This window comes from Tursiops truncatus, chromosome 14, assembly GCF_011762595.2.
Source record: "Tursiops truncatus isolate mTurTru1 chromosome 14, mTurTru1.mat.Y, whole genome shotgun sequence".
Classification (NCBI taxonomy): domain Eukaryota; kingdom Metazoa; phylum Chordata; class Mammalia; order Artiodactyla; family Delphinidae; genus Tursiops; species Tursiops truncatus.
The window spans coordinates 14185779-14211191 of record NC_047047.1 but is presented as its reverse complement, the minus strand read 5'-3'; the positions used below and the strand labels follow the sequence as shown (position 1 = coordinate 14211191).

General features: G+C 53.3%; 2 protein-coding genes across 7 annotated transcripts in view; one reads left to right on the top strand and one right to left on the bottom strand.

The window, feature by feature from the left end:
* Nucleotides 1–7188, top strand: part of ELMOD3 (ELMO domain containing 3) — a 28551-nt gene extending 21363 nt beyond the window's left edge. For 4 of the 5 annotated variants that reach the window (XM_073791188.1, XM_073791187.1, XM_033838771.2 and 1 more), the window contains 3 exons: nucleotides 5295–5371; nucleotides 5641–5768; nucleotides 6233–7188. In XM_073791188.1, the coding sequence (XP_073647289.1) occupies nucleotides 5295–5371; nucleotides 5641–5768; nucleotides 6233–6435 (408 nt within the window). In that variant the 3' untranslated portion in view covers nucleotides 6436–7188. The remainder of the gene's footprint in view (nucleotides 1–5294; nucleotides 5372–5640; nucleotides 5769–6232) is intronic. The other variant, XM_073791189.1, reaches the window with a different exon arrangement.
* A 2131-nt stretch (nucleotides 7189–9319) lies between these two features.
* Nucleotides 9320–24373, bottom strand: CAPG (capping actin protein, gelsolin like). 2 transcript variants are annotated; one of them, XM_073791191.1, is made up of 10 exons: nucleotides 24295–24373; nucleotides 16324–16359; nucleotides 15990–16162; nucleotides 15728–15882; nucleotides 15370–15537; nucleotides 13224–13373; nucleotides 12785–12877; nucleotides 12201–12333; nucleotides 10088–10176; nucleotides 9320–9502 (listed from the first exon to the last, which is right to left on the bottom strand). In XM_073791191.1, the coding sequence occupies exons 2-10, from the start codon at nucleotides 16344–16346 to the stop codon at nucleotides 9437–9439; spliced, it is 1050 nt and encodes a 349-aa protein (XP_073647292.1). In that variant the 5' UTR covers nucleotides 16347–16359; nucleotides 24295–24373; the 3' UTR covers nucleotides 9320–9436. The 2 variants fall into 2 exon arrangements, with proteins under 2 accessions (XP_073647292.1, XP_033694667.1); XM_033838776.2 differs by lacking the exon at nucleotides 24295–24373 and adding an exon at nucleotides 23401–23456.
* Nucleotides 24374–25413: the final 1040 nt, after the last annotated feature.

Here is a 25413-nt window from a genome sequence, read left to right as displayed (position 1 = left end):
AGTCCTGTCCCTTTTCTAAGGAGAGAGCTGAGGTCTCAGGTACCTGTGGTACATCCTACTAAAGGGGAATTGGCCAGAAAGTACAGATGCTGGGGGAACCCAGGACTCCATGGAAGTGCATGGCCCACGCTGTCCTGAGGAGGAGGAGTGCTACAGTTCAGATGCCGAGACGCAGGCCGCATCTGGCTGATTGCTGGCAGGAAGGGAAGCCCCTCACAACAGTAGTTACAAACAGACAACAATTTGTATAGCTTTCCTTGCAATTTCCGTCTGTTATTTCATCCCATCAACATGACAAGCCTGCGTAAAGGTAGGGCAGAGATGATCCTTGTAAATCTTCATTTCCTGGCGAAGGAACATGAAGATACTACAGACCAATATCGCTGATGAATATAGATGAAAAGATCCTCAACAAAACACTAGCAAACAGAATCCAACAACACATTAGAAGGATCATACACCATGATCAAGTGGGATTTACCCCAGGGATGCAAGGATTCTTCAATATATGTAAATCAATCAGTGTGATACACCATACTAACAAATTGAAGGAGAAAAACCATATGATCATCTCAGTAGATGCAGAAAAAGCTTTTGACAAAATTCAACACCCATTTATGATAAAAGCTCTCCAGAAAGTGGGCATAGAGGGGACCTACCTCAACATAATAAAGGGCATATACAACAAACCCACAGCAAACATCATTCTCAATGGTGAAAACCTGAAAGCATTTCCTCTAAGATCAGGAACAAGACAAGGATGTCCACTCTCACCACTATTATTCAAAATAGTTTTGGAAGTCCTAGCCACGGCAATCAGAGAAGAAAAAGAAAGGAAAGGAATACAAATTGGAAAAGAAGAAGTAAAACTGTCACTGTTTGCAGATGACATGATACTATACATAGAGAATCCTAAAGATGCCCCAGAAAACTACTAGAGCTAATCAATGAATTTGGTAAAGTTGCAGGATGCAAAATTAATGCACAGAAATCTCTTGCATTCCTATACACTAATGATGAGAAATCTGAAAGAGAAATTAAGGAAACACTCCCATTTACCATTGCAACAAAAAGAATAAAATACCTAGGAATAAACCTACCTAGGGAGACAAAAAGACCTGTATGCAGAAAACTATAAGACACTGATGAAAGAAATTAAAGATGATACAAACAGATGGAGAGATATACCATGTTCTTGGATTGGAAGAATCACTATTGTGAAAATGACTATGCTACCCAAAGCAATGTACAGATTCAGTGCAATCCCTATCAAGTTACCAATGGCATTTTTTACAGAACTAGAACAAAAAAATCTTAAAATTTGTATGGAGACACAAAAGACCCCGAATAGCCAAAGCAGTCTTGAGGGAGAAAAACAGAGCTGGAGGAATCAGACTCCCTGACTTCAGACTATACTACAAAGCTACAATAATCAAGACAATATGGAATGGGCACAAAAACAGAAATATAGATCAGTGGAACAGGATAGAAAGCCCAGAGATAAACGCACGCACGTATGGTCAAGTAATCTATGACAAAGGAGGCAAGGATATACAATGGAGAATAGACAGTCTCTTCAATAAGTGGTGCTGGGAAAACTGGACAGCTACATGTAAAAGAATGAAATTAGAACACACCCTAACACCATACACAAAAAGAAACTCAAAATGGATTAGAGACCTAAATGTAAGACTGGACACTATAAAACTCTTAGAGGAAAACATAGGAAGAACACTCTCTGACATAAATCACAGCAAGATCTTTTTCGATCCACCTCCTAGAGTAATGGAAATAAAAACAAAAGTAAACAAATGGGACCTAATGAAACTTAACAGCTTTTGCCAAGCAAAGGAAACTACAAACAAAATGAAAAGACAACCTTCAGAATGGGAGAAAATATTTGCAAACGAATCAATGAACAAAGGATTAATCTCCAAAATATATAAACAGCTCATGCAGCTCAATATTAAAAAAAAAACCCAATCAAAAAATGGGCAGAAGACCTAAATAGCCATGTCTCCAAAGAAGACATACAGATGGCCAAGAGGCACACGAAGAGCTGCTCAGCATCACCAGTTATTAGAGAAATGCAAATCAAAACTACACTAAGGTATCACCTCACACCAGTTAGAATGGGCATCATGAGAAAATCTACAAACAACGAATGCTGGAGAGGGTGTGGAGAAAAAGGAACCCTCTTGCCCTGTTGGTGGGAATGTAAATTGATACAGCCACTGTGGAGAACAGTATGGAGGTTCCTTAAAAAACTAAAAATAGAATTACCGTATGACCCAGCAATCTCACTCCTGGGCATATACAAAACTGGGCAGCTACTAAGTGGTGAAGCTGGGGCAAGGACCCCCATCACCTGACAGCTCGCCCAGCCGTGGGCTCCTTACAGCCAGCAGCCCGCCTCAGAGTCACCTGGGGGGATGAAGGAAAGGAGATATTTCTATCTGAATTCCAGTTTTCGCTGCTTTTTAGTAAGTAGGCTTTTATAAAAATATTCCTGAGAATGAATGAACACTAAGTTCGGATCCTCTGTTAATTATGTTGCTACCATGTTCTTGTTTCCATATTTATTTTTAGACTGAAAGGAAGCAAGGGAAGGGATGATATTATGCAAATATTATAATTAAATAGGCAATACCCCAAGGTAGAGATGCATTGCTGCTGACCTCAGCTACCCACTGAGGCGCAGATAATAATTATGAACGTTTGTTAGCACCTCCTCAGGCCAGTGCCGCACTTAGCATTTTGCACATGTGATCTAAATTACTCCTTAGAGCAGCTCTGTGAGGTAGGTTGTGGGATAATAGAAAATGTAGACTGTGGATAATAAAAGCTACCCTGGTGGCGCAGTGGTTGAGAGTCCGCCTGCCGATACAGGGGACATGGGTTTGTGCCCCGGTCCGGGAAGATCCCACATGCCGCGGAGCGGCTGGGCCCGTGAGCCATGGCCGCTGAGCCTGCGCGTCCGGAGCCTGTGCTCCGCAGCGGGAAAGGCCACAACAGTGAGAGGCCCGCGTACCGCAAAAAAAAAGAATAAAAAATAAAAAAATAAAATAAAAGCTACCCTGGAGAGTTTTTGTAAGGATTAGCGAATTGACTCCACTGAGCATGGCCCTTGTGTGGGGGTCCCCAGGACCACTGGGAGGACTCCCAGGATTTGGTGTATAGTTGTACTCTCAGCTGTGATTTACTGCAGCAAAAGCAAAATCAGCAAAGGGAAGAAGTGCATGGACAACATCCATAGGAAACCAGGTGCGGGCTTCCAGGAGTCCTCTCCCAGTAGAGTCACACGGGACGCGCTTAATTCCAACAGCATCGAATTGCGTAACACGTGGAATGTTACCAACCAGGGGGCTCATCAGAGATTCAGTATCCGAGGTTTTTACTGGGGGCTGGTCACGCAGCACCATCTGTCTAGCACGTACCAAAATTCCAGAATCAGAGCGAAGGCAGGTGTTCAGCATAAACCGTATGGTTTGCACAGTTTGGGTACAATAGTCAGCCTGAGGGGATGGTGGGAAGCCTCTCAAAATCCAAGTTCCCAGATGCCAGCCTTATAAGCAGGCCTTTCTAAGGATGGCAATCTCAGGCCTGTGTTCACTTTTTTTTTTTAACATCTTTATTGGAGTATAATTGTGTTATACTCCACAATTAACACAATGGTGTGTTAGTTTCTGCTTTATAACAAGGTGAATCAGCTATACATATACATATATCCCCATATCTCCTCCCTCTTGCGTCTCCCTCCCACCCTCCCTATCCCACCCCTCTGGTCACAAAGCACCGAGGTGATCTCCCTGTGCTATGCGGCTGCTTCCCACTAGCTATTTTACATGTGGTAGTGTACATACGTCCATGCCACTCTCTCACTTCGTCCCACCTTACCCTTCCGCCTCCCCGTGTCCTCAAGTCCATTCTCTATGTCAGCGTCTTCATTCCTGTCCTGCCCCTAGGTTCTTCAGATGTGTTCACTCTTTTCTGCACAGCACTTAAAATTTATTTCCTTTTTGGTCTTGAGAGACGGGAGAGCCGAGTCTCACAGAGTTCAGGTGGCCTTCCTAAGTATACACAGCTGGCAGGTGGCCAGGCCAAGACCTGGAATCCAGGTGTCATGGAAGGCCCTGAGAAAAATCCTTGTGGAGCCAGAAGACCTTCTACAGTTCAGTGCTGGCCACTAGAACTTTTTGCAGTGAAGGAAATGTTCTCTATCTGCACTGTCCAGTGTAGCAGCTCTTAAGCAAGAGTGGCTATTAGAGCACAGGAAATACGGCTGGTATGACTAAGGAGTTGAATTTCTAATTTTACTTAATTTTCAATTAATTAAAATTTAAATAGCTACACCTGGCTAGTTGCTATAGTACTGGACAGCACAGTTCTCCATCACAATGTAAGGGATTTTTCTTCTCAAGGGAAGCAGATGGATAAATAGACTTTGGCTCTTGTTCTAAGCTAAGGAACGCACTGGTCTATGTGTCCCTCTCAGCCGATGTCCTTGTGTGGGTTCAAGAGCGGAAACTAACATGCAGTATTTGCAGATCCCCTGGGGAAAGCCTCTTTTCATTTGCTTGGGTTTTTGTTGTTAAAGAATAGGAAGGAACTGGCCCCTCCAAAAAGAAAGCATTCAGGTGGATGCTATAGGGAATTTGGAGGCCCTTCCTGGTAAAGCAGCCCTGCTGGACCCAGTCTGCCCCGCTCGGGAGTGGGACCTGCACAGCCCATTCTCAGGCTTCTGTGTTACTACGAGATGGGGTGCGCCCTAAGTCAATGCTGACTTTCTACCTACTTGTACCTTCTCTGTCTGCTTTTGGGTGAAGAGCTTATGAGCAAATAACCAGAAGCCCAGAGAAGGGGAGAAGAGATTTTAAGAACCTATAGACTTGGTTAGATAACTGAGCCTCACTCCTCTTGTGTCCATCCAACCCCAGGGGGTGATGTGGTCCACAGGCAGCACACGGGGCGGGCCTGGTGAAGGCCAAGGAGAGCTGATGCGAGGCTGGAGAACTAGCACAGGGGTTTGTGCACCAGCTTCGGAGTGAATCGACCTCAGTAGGAGTCTTGGTTCCAACACCTTAGGAAAGTTATTTAAGGTCACTGACCCTCAGTTTCCTCCTCTGTAAAATGGGAAGATTATTGTGAACATTAAATGTAAGCATCAGTAATACCAGCTGCTTGCCTCTGGCTGTGATTGTTATCTCCTGCGGGCCAGGTCGGGTTGTAGGTGACGGGAAGCACAGAAGGTGAGAGCCTAGATCGCCACTGACCCAGTACCCACTCCATTCCAGCAATTCCCCTTCTGTTTGATGTCCGTGAACATCACCCGCATCACCATCCAGGCCTTAAGGGAGGGATGTCTCTCCAGGTGAGTCCCCACGCTGGGCACCCTGCCCTCCCCGGCCAGCAGAGCCTGGTTCCCTCCCACCCCCCACCCCCCCGTGCCTCATCCTCCCAGCTCTCCCTCACCTGCTGGTTCTGGGGTACCTGGAGAGATCCCCGTGCACCAGCCTCGCAGCCCATCTCTCCTCCCCAACCCTGACCTCAGCTGTGAAGGCTCCTTGGGGACAGGGCGGGAGGGCCCCCAGGTGTCAGCCTCTGTCCACTGCTGAGCAGGTGACCTCCCTCGTCCTGCAGGGAGTGTAACCGGCAGCAGAAGGTGGTCCCGGTGGTGAACAGCTTCTACGCCGCCACTTTCCTCCGCCTCGCGCACGTCTGGAGGACGCAGCACAAGACCATCTCTGACTCGGGTTTTGTCCTCAGAGGTGTGCTCGCTCTTCTGGGGAGGCCTAGCTCCTGCACTCCTGGCGTCCCCGGGTTCAGGGACCCCAGGGTGGCTGCTGGACTGGTTTGGGGCGCCTTCCTTTCCCCCCGCCCCCCATTCACAGCTTCTCAAGTTCCAGCTTCCCCGGGCCTCCAATCCCACCCTCAAGAGCCTGCCACTCTCCTTCCTCTGCCGCCACTCTTCTCCCTTCCTGGCCCTGTACATCCGGTGACTATATTTTCTGAATCAAAAGCTGGGCCCAACAGTTGGACTGGCTATTCAAAGTTGAGACTGTCCTGGACAGGGTAGAGTGTGTGGTCCCTGTGGCCGAATCTGGTTCCTGGGTCTCCCTCTCTGGTGAGCTCTCCATCTTAGACGACTCCTTCACCCTCCTCTCCAGAGCCTCTGGGTTGTGCATTCCACAGCCCCCACAAGCCTTCTGCTCCCCAATCCTCTCTGTTCCAGACTTGGAGGTGTTGGCCAAGAAGAGCCCCAGACGGCTGCTCAAGACCCTGGAGATCTACTTGGCTGGAGTGTCAAAGGGACAGGCCTCCCTGTTGGGGGCGCGGAAGTGTGCTGGGCCACAAGCCCCTCCCTCCAAGGATCTCACTTTCACAGGAGTGTGTGACCTGCCACCACACTCCTCTGAAGGCACATGGCTGATCTGACCAACCCCAGTGAGCGGCCACCGGATCAAAAGTCTTGAAGGGGCTTTCGGAGGGTGTACCCTGGCGCCGTTCTGCCCCTTGCGGTCCTAGCAGAAGGGATGTAGGAAGCCTGTTTGGGGAGCCAAGGACCCTCACCTGCATGAGACATTAGGGGCTGTTAAATTTGACCCACTCCCCGCAGACCTGCCTCCAGAGCAAGGAACACTTTGCCACAATCTTAGTTGGGCTACAGCTTCCAGAGTTGGGTTCCAGGTCATTTCAGTGATGGATCATGAGGTGGGAGACCCCGTCTGGGTGTTCCACACAGCCCTACATCAAAGGTATTCCCGAGGAGAGGTGCCGGAATTCTGACTCCTGGCAGCGGGGCGTTCAGGCCTCGGGTCCACGGGACAGGGACCAGTCGTGGGCTGAGTAGTTAGAATGTGAAGGGAGATGGTAGCGGTGGCAGCAGCTGACAGGGGGCAGCATGAACCAGAGAGTGCACACGGGCCTGCCTTCCTCTCCATCCCCTGAGGTCTCTGGCCTTGCACTTATCCCACCCTCACCTCTCCCCATCCCTCCTCCCCACTGCTTGTGACACAGAGCCAGGCACTGGGCTAGGTGTCTGCTGCCGCCCATCCTAACCGCCCACCAGCTGGGCTACCCCCGTGGAGGCTGTGCAGGTCCCATCAGGGATGGTTCTCTGGCCTGGGTGAAGGAAGGAGGAAATTCACGTACCAGCAGTTTTTAAATAAAAGAATTCTTCTGGGTTAAGAGTCTCAAGTGTTTTCCTTCCAGACAAGCTTTGTGCCTTCCTGTGGCCCTGTTATCCCAGGGTCCCCTTTAGAGCCAGGCACTCGGCCGGGTGACGTCCTGGTTGTCTCTGGTGCTGGTCACGGGCCCAGGAGAGGCTGCTGTGCCCTGGCCACACTCCCGCCAAGTTCATACACTGTCCAGCCTCACCCTGCTGCACTTACAGACCCGGAGTCTCTGCACGCTCTAACCAGTGGGCAAGGCGGCCCTGGCTCTTGTTAAAGTTGGCTGGTGTTTGTCCTATATTTGCTTCTGGGGAAGCTAGCTGTTGTCGCTTCACTCACAAAAGGGCCTCCAGGGCTTTGGCGCTGGGGAACAGGGGGCAGGTGAGAGCCCCACTGGGCTGCTCTCCCGTCCTCTGACCTCCCTCAAGTGGAGTCACGGAAGACAACTGTCCAGCCCCGCAGGCCTCTCCAAGTCCGCCCCACGCAGGGGGAGGCCCATCGCAGAGATGGAGACGACAGATGGCCACCCAAGTATGCAAGGGGCTCCTGTCAGCAGGAGGCCTCAGGGGCGGGGCTGGTAGTGGACCCTGCTGCTTGCCTTGTGCCGTCTTTGACCTAAACTAATCCTCTACCTCCTTCGTCCTGACAAGGCGCTTAGCTGACCAGCAGAGATGGCAGCAAGATTACTGGGCCTGGTGGGGTTAGAACGCAGCCCAGACTCCACTTCAGAATGTCAAGTTCAACGGTTCCTTTCCTGCAGATTCCTTTCCCTCGCTCAGACCTTGAGGCCAGCTCAGCAGACCTCGACCGTGAGTGCTCAGCCCACAGCACAGTCGGGACCAGCATTCGTGGGCCTCTAGCTGGAGGGGAGGCCAATGGCCTCTGCAGAAGCCTGTCCCACATCACTCTTGGTGGGATGCTCTCCGGACAACTTCGGACCTGGGAACATTCGCAATAACAGTCCAGGGATTAAGTTGCAGTTCAGTTGATGGATTGGCTGGGGGGGACGTCTAAATGCTCCAAAAGTAGATGCAAAAATCTTAATCTATGCATTTTTCTTGGGAAAGGCCTTCCAAGGCCTTTCATGAGAGACTTAAAATGCTTCACAGCCCTAAAAAGGTCAGAACCATGGATTTGGTACAACCCTTACTCTTTCCCCTTTTAAAAGTCATCCCTGGAACACGCTCTTTGCAGAGGCTGTCCAGTGGACTCCCGGGATATCTCTGTGTGGAGAAAACAGCAGGGGGATGCACGGGGAGCTGATTTCTCTATGCTTCTCAGCACAAAAATCGCTGAGATGAACTTGATCAGAATTTCTGTTTGGGACGGAAGATCCAGCATGTCAGAGCTCAGAAGCCACTTAGCCTGGAGGGCCCGGGGTGAGAGTGGGTCAGGACGGCTGCAACCCTGCCAGGCCTCGTGGACTCCGGTCCTTCTGGTCTGGGCTTACGCAGCTCCCGCCTTGCTCATACCACGCCCCCCACCCCGGCCAGGTCATGTCCCCCAGGGTGGGACTGCTTTGGGGCTACTCCATTCTCTGCCTATTTAGCTACCTAGCCTCTCTGCTTTTCCAGCCACTACCCCGTTACACAAGAGAATGAACTAGGACCCAGAGGAGGAAAAGCAACTTGCCCAGGCTCTAACAGAGGCAGGTGAGAACCAGACCCCGTGACCCTCGGACACTAGTCGGGTGCTTTTCCCACGGCCCCACGTGGCCCTGAGCTCATCAGCCGAATGCCCGACGCAACGACGTGACAAGCCAGCCTCCCGCACAGAGGTGCAGAGCTGGGCTCTTGCTTGGTGAGCACACATCCTTTGGAAGCTGCCTTGCAGCGGATTATTGGGGCCCCTGAGGAAATACTGGCTTGAATGGAGATGAATCCCATAGCCGCCGCCACAACCTTCTCCCCGTCGGGAATGTGAGACTGAACCGAACCTCGGGCGGAAAGTGATCCTGAGCCCTGGCCCTGTGCCACCTCCCTATTGGGTTCACAGCAGTGCCTGCCAGGCCCACTGGGACTCCTGGCCCCTCTGCCTCGTCACGCAAAGCCAGCTCTGGCCTCTCACGGGTGGTGGAATTGTCCCCTGGGCCCTACTCCGCCCAGCATGACTAGGTGGAGCGGGAAGAATTAGCCCAAGGCAGGCAGTGCAGGCAGAGGGCACTGGTCTCCTTTATTGATCATCCGCGGGGGCACCTCGGCACTGACCAGGAAGCTGGAGGAGAAGCAAGCGGGCAGCAGGTGGGGGCAGGGAGACGCCCGCCCTCATTTCCAGTCCTTGAAGAATTGCTTGAAGATGGGACTCTCGCGGCCCTGAGGCAGGATCTCCACCTGTGGGATCAGCAGGGGAGGAGTCGGGCTCACAAGGTTGCCACCTCTGCCTCTGCCGGGGAGGGCCGGAGCCAGGGAGGAGGGTGATGGGCACCAGGCCCAAGTCCATATGCCATCCAGGCCAGGGAAGCTTCCCCAGATAAGCCAGGAGACGAGAAAGATTACAGGGACGCGGGCTGAGAAAACAGATTGCTTCGAGGACTCAGGTGCGGTTTCACAGAGGCACCAATTATACATGAGCCTTATCAGGTCCCATCAGGTTGACCTGTGGTGTCGCCGTGCTGGGATGAGCAGGGGCAGAACCAGCTAGGGACCTCGGCCCAGAGGAGATGCACAAGCCCCAGAGGTGCACCTGACTTGCTGGGCTCCCAGGGGAGCATTGCCCAAACACCCTCTTAGAAAATATCATGTATGTAAAGCTTGGAAGGATTGAGAAGGGCTTTCCCACTGGGTGGGTCTGGGAGGGAGGCCTGACTGCTTCTGACTGTGCCCCAGGCTTTCCCGCCCTTCTTGTCCAGTCTGAGAGGCAGGAGGCCAGGGAAGAGCCGCAGGAGGAGGGCGTTGGTGGGAAGGGAGGCTCCTCACCTGAGTGTTTGGGGCATACCGCATGCGGGCGATGAAGTCCTCAGCCACTTGCAGGGCCGCCTGCCGTTCCTTCTCGTTAGCTTTGCGCCCTGGATCGTAGGGAGGAGACCTTTTTTTATTTCTTGGCCGCTCCGCAAGGCTTGCAGGATCTTAAGTTCCCCGGCCAGGGATCGAACTAGGGCCCCCAGCAGTGAAAGCCCAGAATCCTAACCACGGGACCACCAGTGAATTCCCAGGAGGAGATTTTGTAAAAGAGAAGGTACCCTCTCTAGCCCACACCCCACTTCTCTCAAGGAGACTTAAGGGGGTTCAGAGAATAGCTGGCTCCTTTTAAAATAAATGGACCAGGAGGCACTAAGAACATTCAGGGGGCTCTTTGGAGGGGGGAGGTTAGCCCCTCCCAACCTGGCAGCTCCAGATGAAAACTGCCCTCTGCCTGCTCCAATCATCAAAGCCTTCTGCTAGGGCCAGGGCCCTAGGGATATTCAGGGAGAACTAATGTTTCCCGGGCATCAGACTCTCAGGCCCCTCTCTCCCACTCCAGGGCCCCTCGCCTTTTGAGTCTGTCAACTGCACTGTTATCAACTGTTGTTTTGCAAAATGCAACTGGACAAAAAAAAGGATGTGATTGACTGTAATCTTACTCCCACAAAGCCAGATGCCAACATCGGCCTAATAGTTATGCCAACTAAGAGCCGATAAAAAGGGAGAGCAGCGTCCTCCCTTCCTGCCTGCAGGCAGTCCCTTTAACCAAACTGCGCTCCAGCTGGAGGTGCTTTTCCAAAGAGACAATGTTGTGAACTGTGGCTGGCTCTCCAGCCAGGCTATGAAAATCTAGTTAGCGACAACGTGTCTGAAATTAATGTGCTGTATCCTTCCTTTGTGATTACGAAATACTTCTCTTCCTTGCTCCCAAGTTTCCTGTTTCTCCACTGGTTTCTTGGTTCTTTTTTTTTTTTTAAATATGCATTTGTTTGGCTGGATATCTTCGTTGCTGCGTGCGGGCTCTGTAGTTGCGCGTGCGGGATCTAGTTCCCTGCCCAAGGAGCGAACCTGGGTCCCCTGCATTGGGAGCGCGGAGCCTTAGCCACTGGACCACCAGGGAAGTCCCGGTGTCTTGGTTCTTTGCTTGGGGTTAAATACACTTCCGTGGGCATCTGGGAGCACCACGCCCACCCCATTGGGTCTGTGGGAAGGTACCCAGAGGCAGGAAGGAAAAGTCAGCCCCAGAAGCACAATGCTCCCCCACCCGACCGCCTTACTTCTTAGAAAGCTGCCCTACTGCCTGCCACTCCTGGCCCTTCCCTGAGGCAAGAGTGTTCCTGCCTTGTAGCTGCGAAGTTAGAACACCTAACGTTTCTCCATCCTCCTGGCTGGGAACTTCTCTTGGCCTTGGTTGACCCCACAAATATTTCTTGAGCACATGCTATCTCGTCAGGACACTCGAGACCATATGGTTCCTGCTTTCAAGAGCTTTATAATGTGGGCAGGGAGGTGAGACACGTTCAAGAAAAAAGACAAGCACAGAGAAGTGAGGAGGCTCCCGGTACCGCTCAGAGACTCAGAGGTTTGTTACATTTTCAGAGTTGGATCTAGCAAACAGGCTTCCACACGACAGTATTTCATTCCCAGCCAACCCAATCTCTTGGAAAAACAAGTTCTACCAGTTCTCTACCCACTGCAAAAGGTGGGATTTCATATCTAAAATCGATCTCTCACACCCCAAGGCAGAATGGCAGAATCAGAGGTCCTAGCAGCCAAAGGCCTAGGAGAACTCTGTGACAGTGGCCCTCAACACGCAGTCCCTGGACCAGCAGCAAGGCCTGGGAGCTGGTTAGATGTGCGAATTCTCAGGCTCTGGTACAGACCTCGTGCATCAGAATCTCAGGGGTGGCTTCCAGCTATGGGTGTTAACAGGCCCTCGGGTGATTCGGAGGCAGGCTAAAAGTGCAGAACCCTTGCCTGGGCTGGGCGCAGGAAACCCTGAGAAAACCCACAGCCGTGGAGGCTCCCTGAGTCAGCCGTCTCTGGGTCGGCTGAGCCCTCCCGCGGGAAGCCTTGCCCGGTCAGCGGCTGCAGGGGTCTCAGGCTGGGGTGCAGAAGCCACACGTACCCTTCCAGATGTAGATCTTGCTGCAGAGCCCGTTGTCCAGCACAAAGCAGTCGTCGGGTATCAGCATCTCGAGGGCAAAGGGGCTGGAGTCGGCCACCTTGGTCAGGCTCATCTGTCCAGTGGCATCAGAGACCTGGGGGAGGATGGGCAGTGCCGTGTCACCTCCTCCCCGCTGCGGCTCCACCCACCGCCCCAGGCCACGCAGCAGACCGGAGGTGGAGGAAACACGACAGGCAAATCCTGGGCGACCCCCAGCCCTACTTCAGGCGCAACCATCGCCTCACAGTGCCCCAGAATTCATGGAAATTAAGTAGACTCCCAATTACGAGCGAAGGTAAAGAATCCCACAAAGTAAAGCTCAGCGTGGGCTTGTTTCAAACCTCCTTCTCCAAGAACGGGCCGGAAGCGAAGTGGCATTCATCTCCTCCAGCATCCGTTCACTTCCCATCCTACCCTCGCTCCAAGCCCTGGGCAAACCACCCTGGTGCCTGGCCCAGCCTCCCACTGCTTTCTCCCCTCCTTTCAGCCCCACAAGCGCCAGGCTCGTACCCCGCCTGGTCCTAGGGCAGGCCCGGGGCGCCCACCTTATACAGAGCCGCAGCCTGGGCGTTTGTCTGGTCAGCTGTGAGGTCTTCCTCAGGGTTGCCCTCCTTCAGAGCGGGCTTGGGGCCCAGGACCTGCAGGGGTCAGGGCAGGCCACGTTTCCAGGGATTCCTGGGCACTCAGCCTGGACCTTCCCAACCCATCACAGCCAGGGCCACCGCCCCAGTGGGACAAACTCTTTCTGCACAAGGGCGCCGGGCAGAGGTGGGGAGGGCTAGGTCCTCCTGCCCGGCCACCAGTCCCTCCGTCCCGAGGGGTACTTGACTCTGAATCCCACCAAGGCACCTGATGAGTTAGCTAAGGCCTGAGCAGCACCGCAGATGCCCTCACAGCCCTCCACCCATCACCCTCGTGCCCCCAGCTGATCATTGCCCCTCTCGGCGGCTTCCAAGCAGAGCTACCCTCCCCACATCTCTCAACCTGGATCATGTCGACAGGCTCCTCTCCATCGGTGACAATCTCCACCTGGGCCTTGCCCTGCCGCTCGCTGTCCCGAATGGCCAGCGCCAGGTCCCGCGCCTTGTTACGCTCCAGGATGTTGGACTTTGCACCACACCAGGTGAAGATGTTCTGGAGGGAAGTGGGAGGCGCGGGTTAGAGCCAACTGCCTGCATCCTGCCCTTCACAGCGTCCGCAGAACTGCCCTCTGAGGCAAGACGATCGAAGACAATCAAGAAGGCAGAGCGGGGGCTTCCCTGGTGGCGCAGTGGTTGAGAGTCCGCCTGCCGATGCGGGGGACACGGGTTCGTGCCCCGGTCCGGGAAGATCCCACATGCCGCGGAGCGGCTGGGCCCGTGAGCCATGGCCGCTGGGCCTGCGCGTCCGGAGCCTGTGCTCCGCAACGGGAGAGGCCACAACGGTGAGAGATCCACGTACCACAAAAAAAAAAAAAAAGGAAGGCAGAGGGGAACCAAGGCCTCTCTGGGCACGGGAATGACAGTCTTTGGCAAGAGCGATTCTCTGCCCCGCATCTTTCTCCACATTACTTGGGTCATATGTTGAAACATCTTTATCTTGTTTATAATCTATCTTCCCTGACTAGAAAGTAAGCCTCCTTAGGGCATGAGTGTTTTGTTTTGTTTGGCTTGGCCCACTGCTGTATGCCCAGTGCCAAAACAGAAATGGGCACATCTTTAGGCCTACAATAAACACTTATTGAATGAATGAATGGGTGAATGACATCCCTGGGCCCAGTATCTCACACACCTCTGCACCCCCGCCAGGCACGGCCCTCATCACCCCTCCTGAGCGGGTCCCCTGCCTCTATATCTCACTGCTTCCAGTCCTCCTTCCAAAGAGCATCTGGGTTGCTCTTCCTGTCCCAAATCTTTAGCACGACAGATGCGGTCCAGACCCTCAGAGAATCAATCTCCTCCCGCCCTGGATCTCAGCTCCTTAGCAATTTCCACTCCCGCCGCTCCTGTTCCCACCCTGGGTCCCGGTCAGGCTACATCCTTCCCTGCTGTCCACATGCATGTCTGCACCCTTATCTGTCTCAGTGCCTCGGCTTACCCATCATCTTCGCCTGGAAGGGCATTTCCCCTCCGTGAGGGTCCAGTCAAATGGCGCCTCCCTGGGACAACGGCTTGGGCTAGAAGGCCTCTCCCTGCCCCCAGCTCCCCCAGCACAGGCCACTGCCCCTAAGAGGGCCCTCATCATCTCCTGCCATGGGTTACAGCCAGTGACAGGCCCGTCTTGGCTGCCTGCCCTGGGTGAGCAATTTGTGGTCCCCGTGCTGGCTCAGAGCAGACACATAGATTCACGGAGGGAAGGGATGAGCGAAGTGATTAACGCATGGGCTGGGAGGCGGCTTAACTCGGAGCTACAAAGGCTCCAGGAGTAGGAGAGAGTAGGCTCCAGTGTTAGAGGCGATGGCCAGACAGCAGAGGGAGGTTTCTGTCCTAAGAAATACAGGGATGTCTTGTAATGGCTGCAGTGACCCCACTTGGAATGGGCTTATAGCTTCTCAGCCCCTCTCCCTTTGCCCTGGCCTCCTGGTCCCTGACCTTTTAAAACACAATGCTGGGGCTTCCCTGGTGGCACAGTGGTTGAGAATCTGCCTGCCAATACAGGGAACACGGGTTCAAGCCCTGGTCTGGGAGGATCCCACATGCAGTGCAGCAGCTAGGCCCGTGAGCCACAACTACTGAGCCTGCACGTCTGGAGCCTGTGCTCCACAACAAGAGAGGCCATGACAGTGAGAGGCCCGTGCACGGCGATGAAGAATGGCCCTCACTCGCCGCAACTAGAGAAAGCCCTCGCACAGAAACGAAGACCCAACACAGCCATAAATAAATAAATAAATAAATTTAAATCATATGGGCTTCTAAGAAGACCTCTGCCTAAAAAAAAAAACCCCACAATGCCAGGGAGTTCCCTGGGGGTCCAGTGGTTAAGACTCAGCGCTTTCACTGCTGTGGCCCCAGGTTCAATCCTGGTTGGGGAACTAAGATCCCAGAAGCCTCAAGACACGGCCAAAACACACACACACGTGCGCACACACACACACACACATACACACACACTGCCAACACAGGTGGGTGCTCAGTCAACCCTGCCTACCCACCTGGCCCAGGTCCAGGATGAAGCAGTCCCCTGTGTTGAAGCTGTCCCAGCTCAGTGCCCGCTCAGTGGCACGGATGTTCTTCTTGCCCTTCACCTGGTAGAGTTTCCTGATGGCAGCTGGGGTGGCCCCTGGTGACGTCTTGTGAAATGCTGACTCCACGCCGCCTTCCTGCAGCCCAGATGGCCAGCCTGAATGGAGGCCCGAGCACTCCACACCCCATCCCACTGGGAGGCAGGCAGAAAGGTGGGGAGGACCCAGCCCCGTGTGGGTCTGGGACTTTTGCAGGGTAAGGGCCAGCTGGAAGGGGTCCCGACTCTGAGAGCAGCCGCAGGTTGGGGTACGGGAGGTGGGCTCTAACCTGGTACTTAAGGCCACGTGGGAAGTAGCTCATGAAGAGGTCGGACTCATTGCCCTGTACCTCTCGGTGCTGCACAGGCCGCTCCCCAAGCAGGGTGTTGAGGTGCACGGCCAGCACGGCGCAGGCCCCCTGCTCATCCCGGGACGACTGCTGGCCTGGGGCGAGTGGGAGGTGGCAGGGCACAGCCCGTGAGACCCTTGCCAGTCCCAACCCCTGCCCGGGCCAGTCCCCCCACCAGTCCCCCCAGCCCTCTCTTACTTACCTATCCACAGGTGCAGGTGGGAGAGCTCTTCCGGGCCATTGTGCAGCACTAGGTAGGAGTCTCCCGAGAAGAAGATGCCCTGGTTCTCAGGGGCCACGGGAACCGGCTTCAGCTTCTCCACCCGCCATACGTGCAGGCCGGGATCCTGCACCGAGGCTGGGAACGGAGAGCCACTGCGGGAGGGGGGAGGGTTGGTGGTGGCCGAGGCCCACAGGTGGTGGAGAGACGAGCAGAGAGACCTGGGCAGGCCTGGGGACTGCGGTGTGGGGGTGAGGAGGGGCAGCCCTCGGAAGAGAAGAGGGGAGGGGTGAAAGGAACGGGGTGCATAGCCTACCTCTGGGGGATGGGTGAGTACATGCTGTCTCCGGATCTGGAAAGACAGAAGAAGCCATTATTATTACAAATGTCAAGACAACCAGCCTTTCTTTTTTTTTTTTGCGGTACACGGGCCTCTCACTGTTGTGGCCTCTCCCGTTGGCAGAGCACAGGTTCCGGATGCGCAGGCTCAGCGGCCATGGCTCACGGGCCCAGCTGCTCTGCAGCATGTGGGATCTTCCCGGACCGGGGCACGAACCCGTGTCCCCTGCATCGGCAGGCGGACTCTCAACCACTGCGCCACCAGGGAAGCCCCATGACAACCAGCCTTCACACTGGTCTGGGGAGGTCCTTCCAGGTGGCCAAGTGCTTTCATACTCAACTAATTCGTCTCCAACAGCTCAAGAGGAGATTATCCCTGGCTCCATTATGCGGGCAAAGAAACTCAGGCTCAGAGAGTCTAAGTCCCAAATCACGCAGTGACTAGTAAAAAGCACTAGGAGTCTCTGGCCCTGGGCCAGTGTCTTCCCCTTGCTGTGACCTCTCCTGCTTCCAGACTCCTAACTCTGGGCATTGCATGAGGCTGGGATACATCTCTCTAAGCAATAACTGCTTATATTTGAAAAGTCTAAAGTCAATGACTTAAAATCAATAAACCAAAAACCAAAACAACAGAGAAAATCAGTGAAGCTGGTTTTTGGACAAATCAATAAAATTGATGACCCTTTAGACAAACTGATTAAGAAAAGATGCAAATTTCCAATACAGAAACAAAAGAGATGACCATCTAATATCTATTAAAGAAATTGAAATTGTACTTAAAAACTCCCCCGCCTCCAAACAATTCCAAGTCCAGATAAATTCTACCAAAAACTTAAGGAAGGCATAATACCAATTCTACACAAACTCTTCTAGAAAACAAGAGAGCACTTCCCAACTCATCCCATGCTGCCACCATTTTCCTGATATAACAAAACCAGATAAATATATTATAGAAAAGAAAATTAGACCAAGATCCCTCATGAACACAGGAAAAAAATATTAACAAAATTTTAGCATATGGAGCTCAGAAATATATAAAAAGATAAAACATCATGACTAAACAGGGTTTACTCCAGGAATGCAAAGTTGGTTTAACATCTGAAAATCAATGTAATCCACCCTATTATCAAGCCGTATGAACAAACATAAAATCATCTCAGTAGATACAGAAAAATTATTTAGAAAAATTCTATATCCATTTTTGATTAAAAAAAAAAAAGCTTTTAGCAAACTAGGAGTAGAAGGGAACTTCCTTAACCTGATAAAAGGCATCTACCAAAAGCAAACAAAAATATCTCAGAAAAACCAAAAAAGCTACAGCTATCATTAGACTTAGTGCCTTCTCTAATACTAAACTCCCTCCCTAGGGAATTTCCACCCCCGCCCCCCGTTCCCAGGCATCAGCTATCACTTCTTTTTTTTTTTTTTGATTAATTCGTACTGGCATATAGTTGCTTTACAATGTTGTGTTAGTAACTACTGTACAGCAAAGTGAAATCAGCTATTCGAATACACATATCCTCTCTTTCTTGGATTTCCTTCCCATTTACGTTACCACAGAGCATTGAGCAGGGTTCCCTGTGCTCTACAGTAGGTTCTCATTAGTTATTTTATACATAGTATCAATAGTGTATATACGTCCATCTCCCAATTCATCTCACCCCCCCCTTCCCCCTTGGTGTCCCTACGTTTGTTCTCTACGTCTGTGTCTCAGGTATCACTTCTGTATGCCCAGCTCCCCTCAAATGCCAGGATGATGAATATCATCTTTATTCTGTAGGTCAGTAAGAGCAACCTTTTTTAGACAGCAGTTATTCAGGGAAAAAACAAAGTGCTAAAGGCAAGCATTTTAAAAAAATACTATCTTTTAAAAAATTTCACAGGTGTAGTAGCCATAGCTTCACTCACTCTCTTTCCTACGTTCCCATGACTAGAGGGTTTCTTTCTTTGGCTGCAAATGCAGAGCCCACACCAGCAAGCACTGCCACCCAGTTCATGCTGTGCCGCTAACAGGGAGCCCCAGTGGTGCAAGGGAAGGACCTGGGGAACTTCAGGGTTAAAAGGCACCATTAGGAGACTCTTGGGGGTTGGGGAAGCAGGAAGGGCAAAGGGCGATCTTTGGGGGATGGACGGGAGAGCAGAGGATGTTGAGTCTGAGTAGGAAACAGAGGGGGAAACAGGAGCAGTGGCCATGGGTGTAAAATACCAGGTGAAACTGACTTTCCTTTTCCTTCCTAACTTAAAACATAGCTGAAGGCATTTTTTGGAACCACACTTCCCCAAGGTAGAGGGGAGGCAGCGAGGCGGAGGCTTGGAGGAGGGAAACTTTAATGGTTCTCCATCCCACATAGGGTCACATGCTGTGCCCACATCCCCTGTAACGGACAGCTCAGCCTGCGACTCAGGCCTGAAGTGGTGACGTGGCCACCCCCAAGACCAAGCCAGTGAGGAGAGCTCGTGGACAGAGATGGCGTGAACAAGTGGGCCAACTGTCAGCTGTCTACCGTTTTTTTTTTTTTTTGCCGTGTCACACAGCATGCAGGATCTTAGTTCCCCATCCACCGATCGAACCGCGCCCCTGCAGTGGAAGCGTGGCGTCCTAACCACTGGACTGCCAGAGGATTCCCATATTTTTTTGTTCTGTGTCCCGACCTGAGAGCTCAGGCCATAACTCAAAAGCAGGCAGCCCACTTGCGGGGCTACAGGCCTCCAAGAACCAGTGCAGTGTTTAGGTGAGAGGGGTTGGCGGCCTGGCCCTCATCACTTTGGCTCTCCAGCCCGGCCGCTGGTTAGAATTACCTTGGGATCTTATAAAAACATCAAGGCCCAAGCCTGAAGATTTTGATTCCACGGGTCTGGAGTGAGGATGGGCATCTGCATTTTGAACTATGTTCTAGGTGGTTCTTATGCTGCCAGTTAACTGTCCAGACCAGCATCTCACACCTGCCTGCATATCAGAGTCATCTGGGGGCTTTAAAAAAATCCCAACGCCAAGGCCAGTTAAAACCAGACTCTCGGGGCTTCCCTGGTGGCACAGTGGTTAAGAATCCGCCTGCCAATGCAGGGGACACGGGTTCGAGTCCTGGTCCGGGAAGATCCCACAGGCCGTGGAGCAACTAAGCCCGTGCGCCACAACTACTGAGACCGCGTGCCTCAACTACTGAAGCCCGCGTGCCTAGAGCCCGTGCTCCGCAACAAGAGAAGCCACCGCAGTGAGAAGCCCGCGCACCGCAACAAAGAGCGGCCCCCGCTCGCCGCAACTAGAGAAAAGCCCGCGCGCAGCAACGAAGACCCAACGCAGCCAAAAATAAATAATAAAATTGATTCTTTAAAAATAAAAACCAGACCCTCCAGGGTGGAGCCCGGATGTCAGTGTTGGAGAAGTTCCAGATGACTGTAAAGATGCCCACCAGCCTTCTGCTCACAGCTCTGCCCCGCAAGCGCCCACTGCCATCGGCCTGTCACTCCTCTCCCTCCAGCTCCTCTGCCCAAGCCCACAGCTCCTCAGCTTCCTCAGTGTGAACTCCACCTCACATCCATCCAAGCCCCACCACCCCTCTGGGCCCATTGCAAGCCGCAGCCATCTGAGGAGGCTTCTAGGACACTGGGTGGCCTCGGCCTTCTCTGGGAGTTCTCCCAGCCCTCTCACCTAGGAGCACACCCTTCATTTCCTGCTTACAGGCTGTCTTGGAGCATGACCTGACCGCTCAACCAGAGCAGGGGACATGCCCGGTACTCCTGCATTCCTTAAGCAGCCCACAACAGGGTCTATTCAATTCCATTCAGGGTCTATATTGGGAGCTTGGCACTGGGCAAAATGAGGGCGGAAGGGCACAGAAATAAAGAACAGCTCATGCGAGTCTCAAGGTCTAGCTGATGGGGGTGGAGAAGCAGGAAGCCATCACATGCAAGGGACCGCAGCCAACCTACCCTACGTGGGGAATGTCACAGAATCACAGATGCTGGCATTAGAAGGAGGCTTAGTACCTAGTTAATCCTCTTCCACATCTGCCTCCCAACCCCTACATCCCTCACCATCCTCTTCTCCACCACTTCCAGTGATGGGGAACTCACCACCTCAAAAGGCAGCTGCTTCTGTCCCTCTTACGTTAAAGCCTTTACGTTTTCCCACTCTGCCACAGTGTGCTGGGTTATGGGCCTGGCCATCTCCCCAACTAGACTACAAAGGCCTTTTGAGGAGGAGGCATATTTTGCCCTTTTGGATCGAGCTGGAACCTTACACTGTGCCTGGAACCCTGCAGGCGCTCAGAGAATGTATTTGATTAACTGGACTTTCTCCAGTTATTAGACCAGATGGAGGCTAAGAGGTACAACAGGAGGGCTTCCCTGGTGGCGCAGTGGTTAAGAATCCACCTGCCAGCGCAGGGGACACGGGTTCGAGCCCTGGCCCAGGAAGATCCCACATGCCGTGGAGCCGCTAAGCCAGTGCACCACAACTACTGAGCCTGAGCTCTAGAGCCTGCGAGCCACAACTACTGAGCCCACATGCCACAACTTCTGAAGCCTGCGCGCCTAGAGCCCGTGCTCCGCAACAAGAGAAGCCACCGCAATGAGAAGCCTGCCCACCGCAACGAAGCGTAGCCCTGCTCACCGCAACTAGAGAAAGCCTGTGTGCTGCAACGAGGACCCAATGCAGCCAAGAAAATAATAAATATAAATAAATAAATTAAAAAAAAAAGAGAGATAGCACAGGAAAATCAACAGGCAGGAGCAGCCCTGGAGGCAGAAAGCAGAGGCTAGGGGTAGGGGCAGGATGTTTGCCCTGCTGGCTGTCCCAAGGTCCTGACTCAGGAAGGAGCCGGGCTTTGAGGACACACTGTGAAGTGGGGGGGTCAGTTATGCAGACCTTTGCGGCAGTGCTTGCCAGCTGTCAGAATGACAGGTCCTCCCCGCTATCTGTGCCTTCCTCAGATCCCGAGTCCACTGATTCCCAACAGGTCCCTTCACCGCACAGTCCCGGTTTGCCCTTAGGTGTGAAATGCAACAACCCCTACCCTTCTCCCCTAGAAAGAGGAAGGGGTGAGTGTCAGCACTTGAAATGACACCAGCTCCTCCCAGCCTGGAACCCGGGCATCTGCAGGAGCTGCTGGGTCCAGAGGCCTTGCCTGGAAGCTCTTCGGCCACTGTTCTCTCCCTTGACACCAAGCAGGACTCCTACCCTTTCCTGGCTCCACCTTCGCTCCCGCACCCACCCCTACCCTACCCCAGGCAGCTGGCTGGACCGTGGGCTGGGGTCTTCTTGAATTTGCAAAATAATGGACCGTGCCACCAGTGGTTAAGACTCCACGCTTCCACTGCACAGGGCACGGCTTCGATCCTGGTCAGAAAAAAAAAAAACGGACCGTGCCACACAGTTTAAATTCAAATGTGAGGCCTACCCACCCCCACCCCAGCCATTCCAGCCCACCTATCTACCATCACGCCACCATCCTGTCTTAGGAACAAGTATCCTCAAATCTGAATGCACCTCCAGGCTGGCTGAGGACCTTCAGGTGTCCGGTCACTCAGTGCGGTGGCCTCTGTCAGGAGGTTGGGCACCACAAGCCAGGACAAGCCCCGGCCCAGGAGTTCCTTGTCCGTATGCGGAGCCCAATCCACCCGTTGCCCGGGCAGTTGAGGCTCCAGTGACTGGAAAGGACGGCAGGTGGGGTACACCAGTCCTGGACAAAGCGGCTTCCAGAAACGTGAGCCTCTGTTTCTGCCCTCGCCTGCCCACCTAAGAGAGTCCCGGCCAGCCCATCCCCCGCCGAGCCTCCCTCCACTTTCACCTCTGCGCGCAGCTCTTCTTCCTCCCACTTCTGCTTTTCAGGCTCTGCTTCCTTCCAGCCAGCCCCCCCCCCCCCACACACACCACAGCCTCTCCCTTCCCTCTGCTATCTCCTGCTATTCCCACCCATCGACCCCACCCCTGGGCTCCTTCCCCAGCTGGTGCCGAGGGCAGGAAAGGGTAGACTGTGCTGGGCGGGCAGGCAGTCCCTGACGGAGGAGATCGACATAGGGGACTAGCAGGGAGTGCGGCCAGGCTGGCTCCTCAGACACCCCCATAGGGAGGTGCAGGCGACGCCAGCTTGGAGGCCCATCACAGTGGCCTCCACCGGCTGCAAGCCAGGGCTGGCAGCTCTGAGTCTGGGACCTGCGAGGGAAACCACAGGAAAGCCAAGACTGCCTACGTTCCCCGCTCGCCGGCCTGAGGCAGGCACGTCTGCCTGGCCCCAGCCTCTGCTGGGTTAGTCACATTTCCTGGGTAGGGTCACTGGCTCTGAACCACTTTTTCCTCCTTCTCGACTTGCCTTTCTCCTCGCCTGAATGCATACATTTGATTTTTTTTGTTGCCGTTGTTAAAGTTCTGTTCCCGGGGAGTGGCTGAGGCCGGGAAAACACTCTTTGCTGTGTCCTGCATGCTGGATGCCTCTCAAATCTACCCTTGCTCAGCTTCTCACTCACCAGATGTTGACTGTCACACAGTCTCGGCCCAGGGTGCTCTGAGGGACAGCAATAAAAATAAGCCTGGTTCTGGCTCAACCCAGGGGCCATCTTGCCTCCATCACGTCGTAAGGCCCTGGAGCTAGTCTGGTCCAACTCGTTTGTCCGCTTTCCAGAGGAGAATATGGAGGCCCTGAGAGCACAAGTGACTTGCCTGTGATTACACAGGGAGCACGAGACAGAGCCCGGGAAGCTTCCACACCCTGTGGAATCCGTGCAAGAGGATGCAGCGGAGTCCAGAAATCTGTCCCACCTGTTCTGGACACAGGCCAGGCCTGGCCCAGGGTTGATCAACAGGCTAGTTAGAGACAAGGCTCAGCCTTCAGGGTCAGGCCCCACCCAGGGGGCAGCAGTGGAACCGAATCAATGCATGTGTTAGAACTTCTGGACCAGAACAAGATAAGTTGAATGTCTTCTTCAAAGAACACAAACGCTAGCTGGCACCTGAGTGTCTCCATGGCCTTAAAAAGAGGGTCTTGTCCTCACGAGAGCCATTGGTTGGGCAGATAACGTGGCAGAATGGAAAGAGTTGGACAGTTTGGCTACTTACTGGCTCTGCTTCCTCCTGCAAGTGACTTAACTTCCTGGAACCTCCCTGTGCCCTAACTGTAAAAGGGGCATGAAGACAAAAGTGAAGATTAAATGAAATGGTATAATTAATGAGCAAATTATAGACGCTCAATAAACCTAGATGGATTTCTCTTGCCAACACTGAATTTACCATGGGACCCCAGCACCTCCCGAAGCAATGCCTGAATTCCCTCTCCCTTCACGGTTTAGCAGAGGGAAGGGATGGAAAGTTAAACCCCAGATCATCTCTCCGCGCCCCGCCCTCGCCCTGCCCCACCCTGCCCCAGCGAGGTTCGTCGACTTTGGTCTGCACTGGGGCAAAACCCGGGTGGCTCTAGGGCTCTGGACTCCGCAGGGCACAAGCATGAATGGGAGTCACTGCTCTCTCTCCACACTGGAGCCTCACCTGGCTAAAAAGGTGTCCCCATCACCACGGGGTGGGTACGGGGGGGGGCGGGGGAGACGTTTGCAAACTAACAGCGAAACAGAAGAGCAGGTCAGTTAAAAGAGTCTAGGACTCTCTAGCGCCTTGGAACTCTAACAATAACTAACGTTATTAATCACATTATCTGGTAACCAGACTCTAAAAGTTGTTTTTTAACAGGCCCATTTTTCCTCCCTCTCCGGTCTCCCCAGCAGGTACGCCCAATTTGTCCCAAATGGAGGAAGATAAAGCATCTCTTTAGCACTGACTCACCCCCTCCCGCCCTTCCTTACGGGAAACGAGGAGACCTGACTAGACACGCGGCTGCGCCCCTAAGAGAAGAAGGGGGAGCCGGGCGCGCAGACGAGGGGGCCCGCGACCAGCTGAGCCCCTCCGACCCCTACAGGGGAAGCCCAGGCGCCGAGTGGTCAGACCCCAAGCGCTACTTGCCTGCCTGCGCCCTGCTGACTTGCTCCGGCCACTGTCTCTGCCGCCCTGCCCTGCCCTGCCCTGCCCTGCCTCCCCTCCCCGCTCCCGCCCCCGACGTGAGCGGCTAAAAGCCGCCCGGAGTGAATCAGAGGGAGGGGCCCGAGCTGGCTGGGGCCGCTGCTGAGCCCGCCCCTCGCAATAGTCGTCTCCCCCTCCCCCCACCACCCCAGCCATGGGGGAGACTCGGCTCTGAAACGAACCTAGAAGTGGGGCGGGTATTCGGGAAACTAACAACAGTACTCTGCAGAAAACTTGGCGAGAGCAAGGCAGCATTCACAACCCACTCAACTGTTAAGATTTTTGGCCTGGATTAAGCTGTAACAGCTACTCTTCCTTAAGTGCTTACTATGTACTCAGTGCTGTAAACGTGACTTCGTTCAGTCTTCACAACTATTTGTCATTATGCCGCTTAATAGATGAAGTCTCCCGGAGGCTCAGAGAGGGTAGGTAACTTGTCCAGGGTCACACTGCTAGTTCAGTAGCAGAACCAGGATTCTAATCTAGGCTGGTCTGGCCTCAAAGCCGGTGCTAGAACTGGAACTCCTCACCCTTCTCGGTTTTTTTTATTATTATTCTTTATTTTTAATTTTTTTTGGCTGCATTGGGTCTTCGTTGCTGCACACCGGCTTTCTCTAGTTGTGGTGAGCAGTAGCTGTGGCGAGCAGGGGCTACTCTTCCTTGCGGTGCACATGCTTCTCACTGCAGTGGCTTCTCTTGTTGCGGAGTACGGGCTCCAGGCGTGCGGGCTTCAGTAGTTGTGGCGCACGGGCTTAGTTGCTCCGCGGCATGTGGGATCTTCCCAGACCAGGGATCAAACCTATGTCCCCTGCATTGGCAGGTGGATTCTTAACCACTGCACCACCAAGGAAGTCCCACCCTTCTTGTCTTTATTCAGAGGAAAACAGGCCAGCCAGTGTCTCCGCCCAGAGGCTAGGCCTTCCGGAAGTGAGGACAGCAAGTGGTCCACACTTCCATTTTTGCTTCTGAATGGAGAGAGCCCTGCACAGGAGGCAAACCCCGGCAAATGTCAGCTGACAAGAGGCATCAGGATTAGGACGTGGCCCCTTGATGCAGTGGTAA

What these genes read in the sequence shown, in the direction of transcription:
- CAPG (XM_073791191.1), bottom strand. Translation starts at nt 16,346, where the DNA reads ATGTACTCACCCATCCCCCAGAG. An exon ending in CACGTGGCCTTAAGTACCAG is followed by an intron (nt 15,538 to 15,727) that starts GTTAGAGCCCAC and finishes TCTGGGCTGCAG; the next exon opens with GAAGGCGGCGTGGAGTCAGC. An exon ending in GGTATGCCCCAAACACTCAG is followed by an intron (nt 9,503 to 10,087) that starts GTGAGGAGCCTC and finishes CTGATCCCACAG; the next exon opens with GTGGAGATCCTGCCTCAGGG.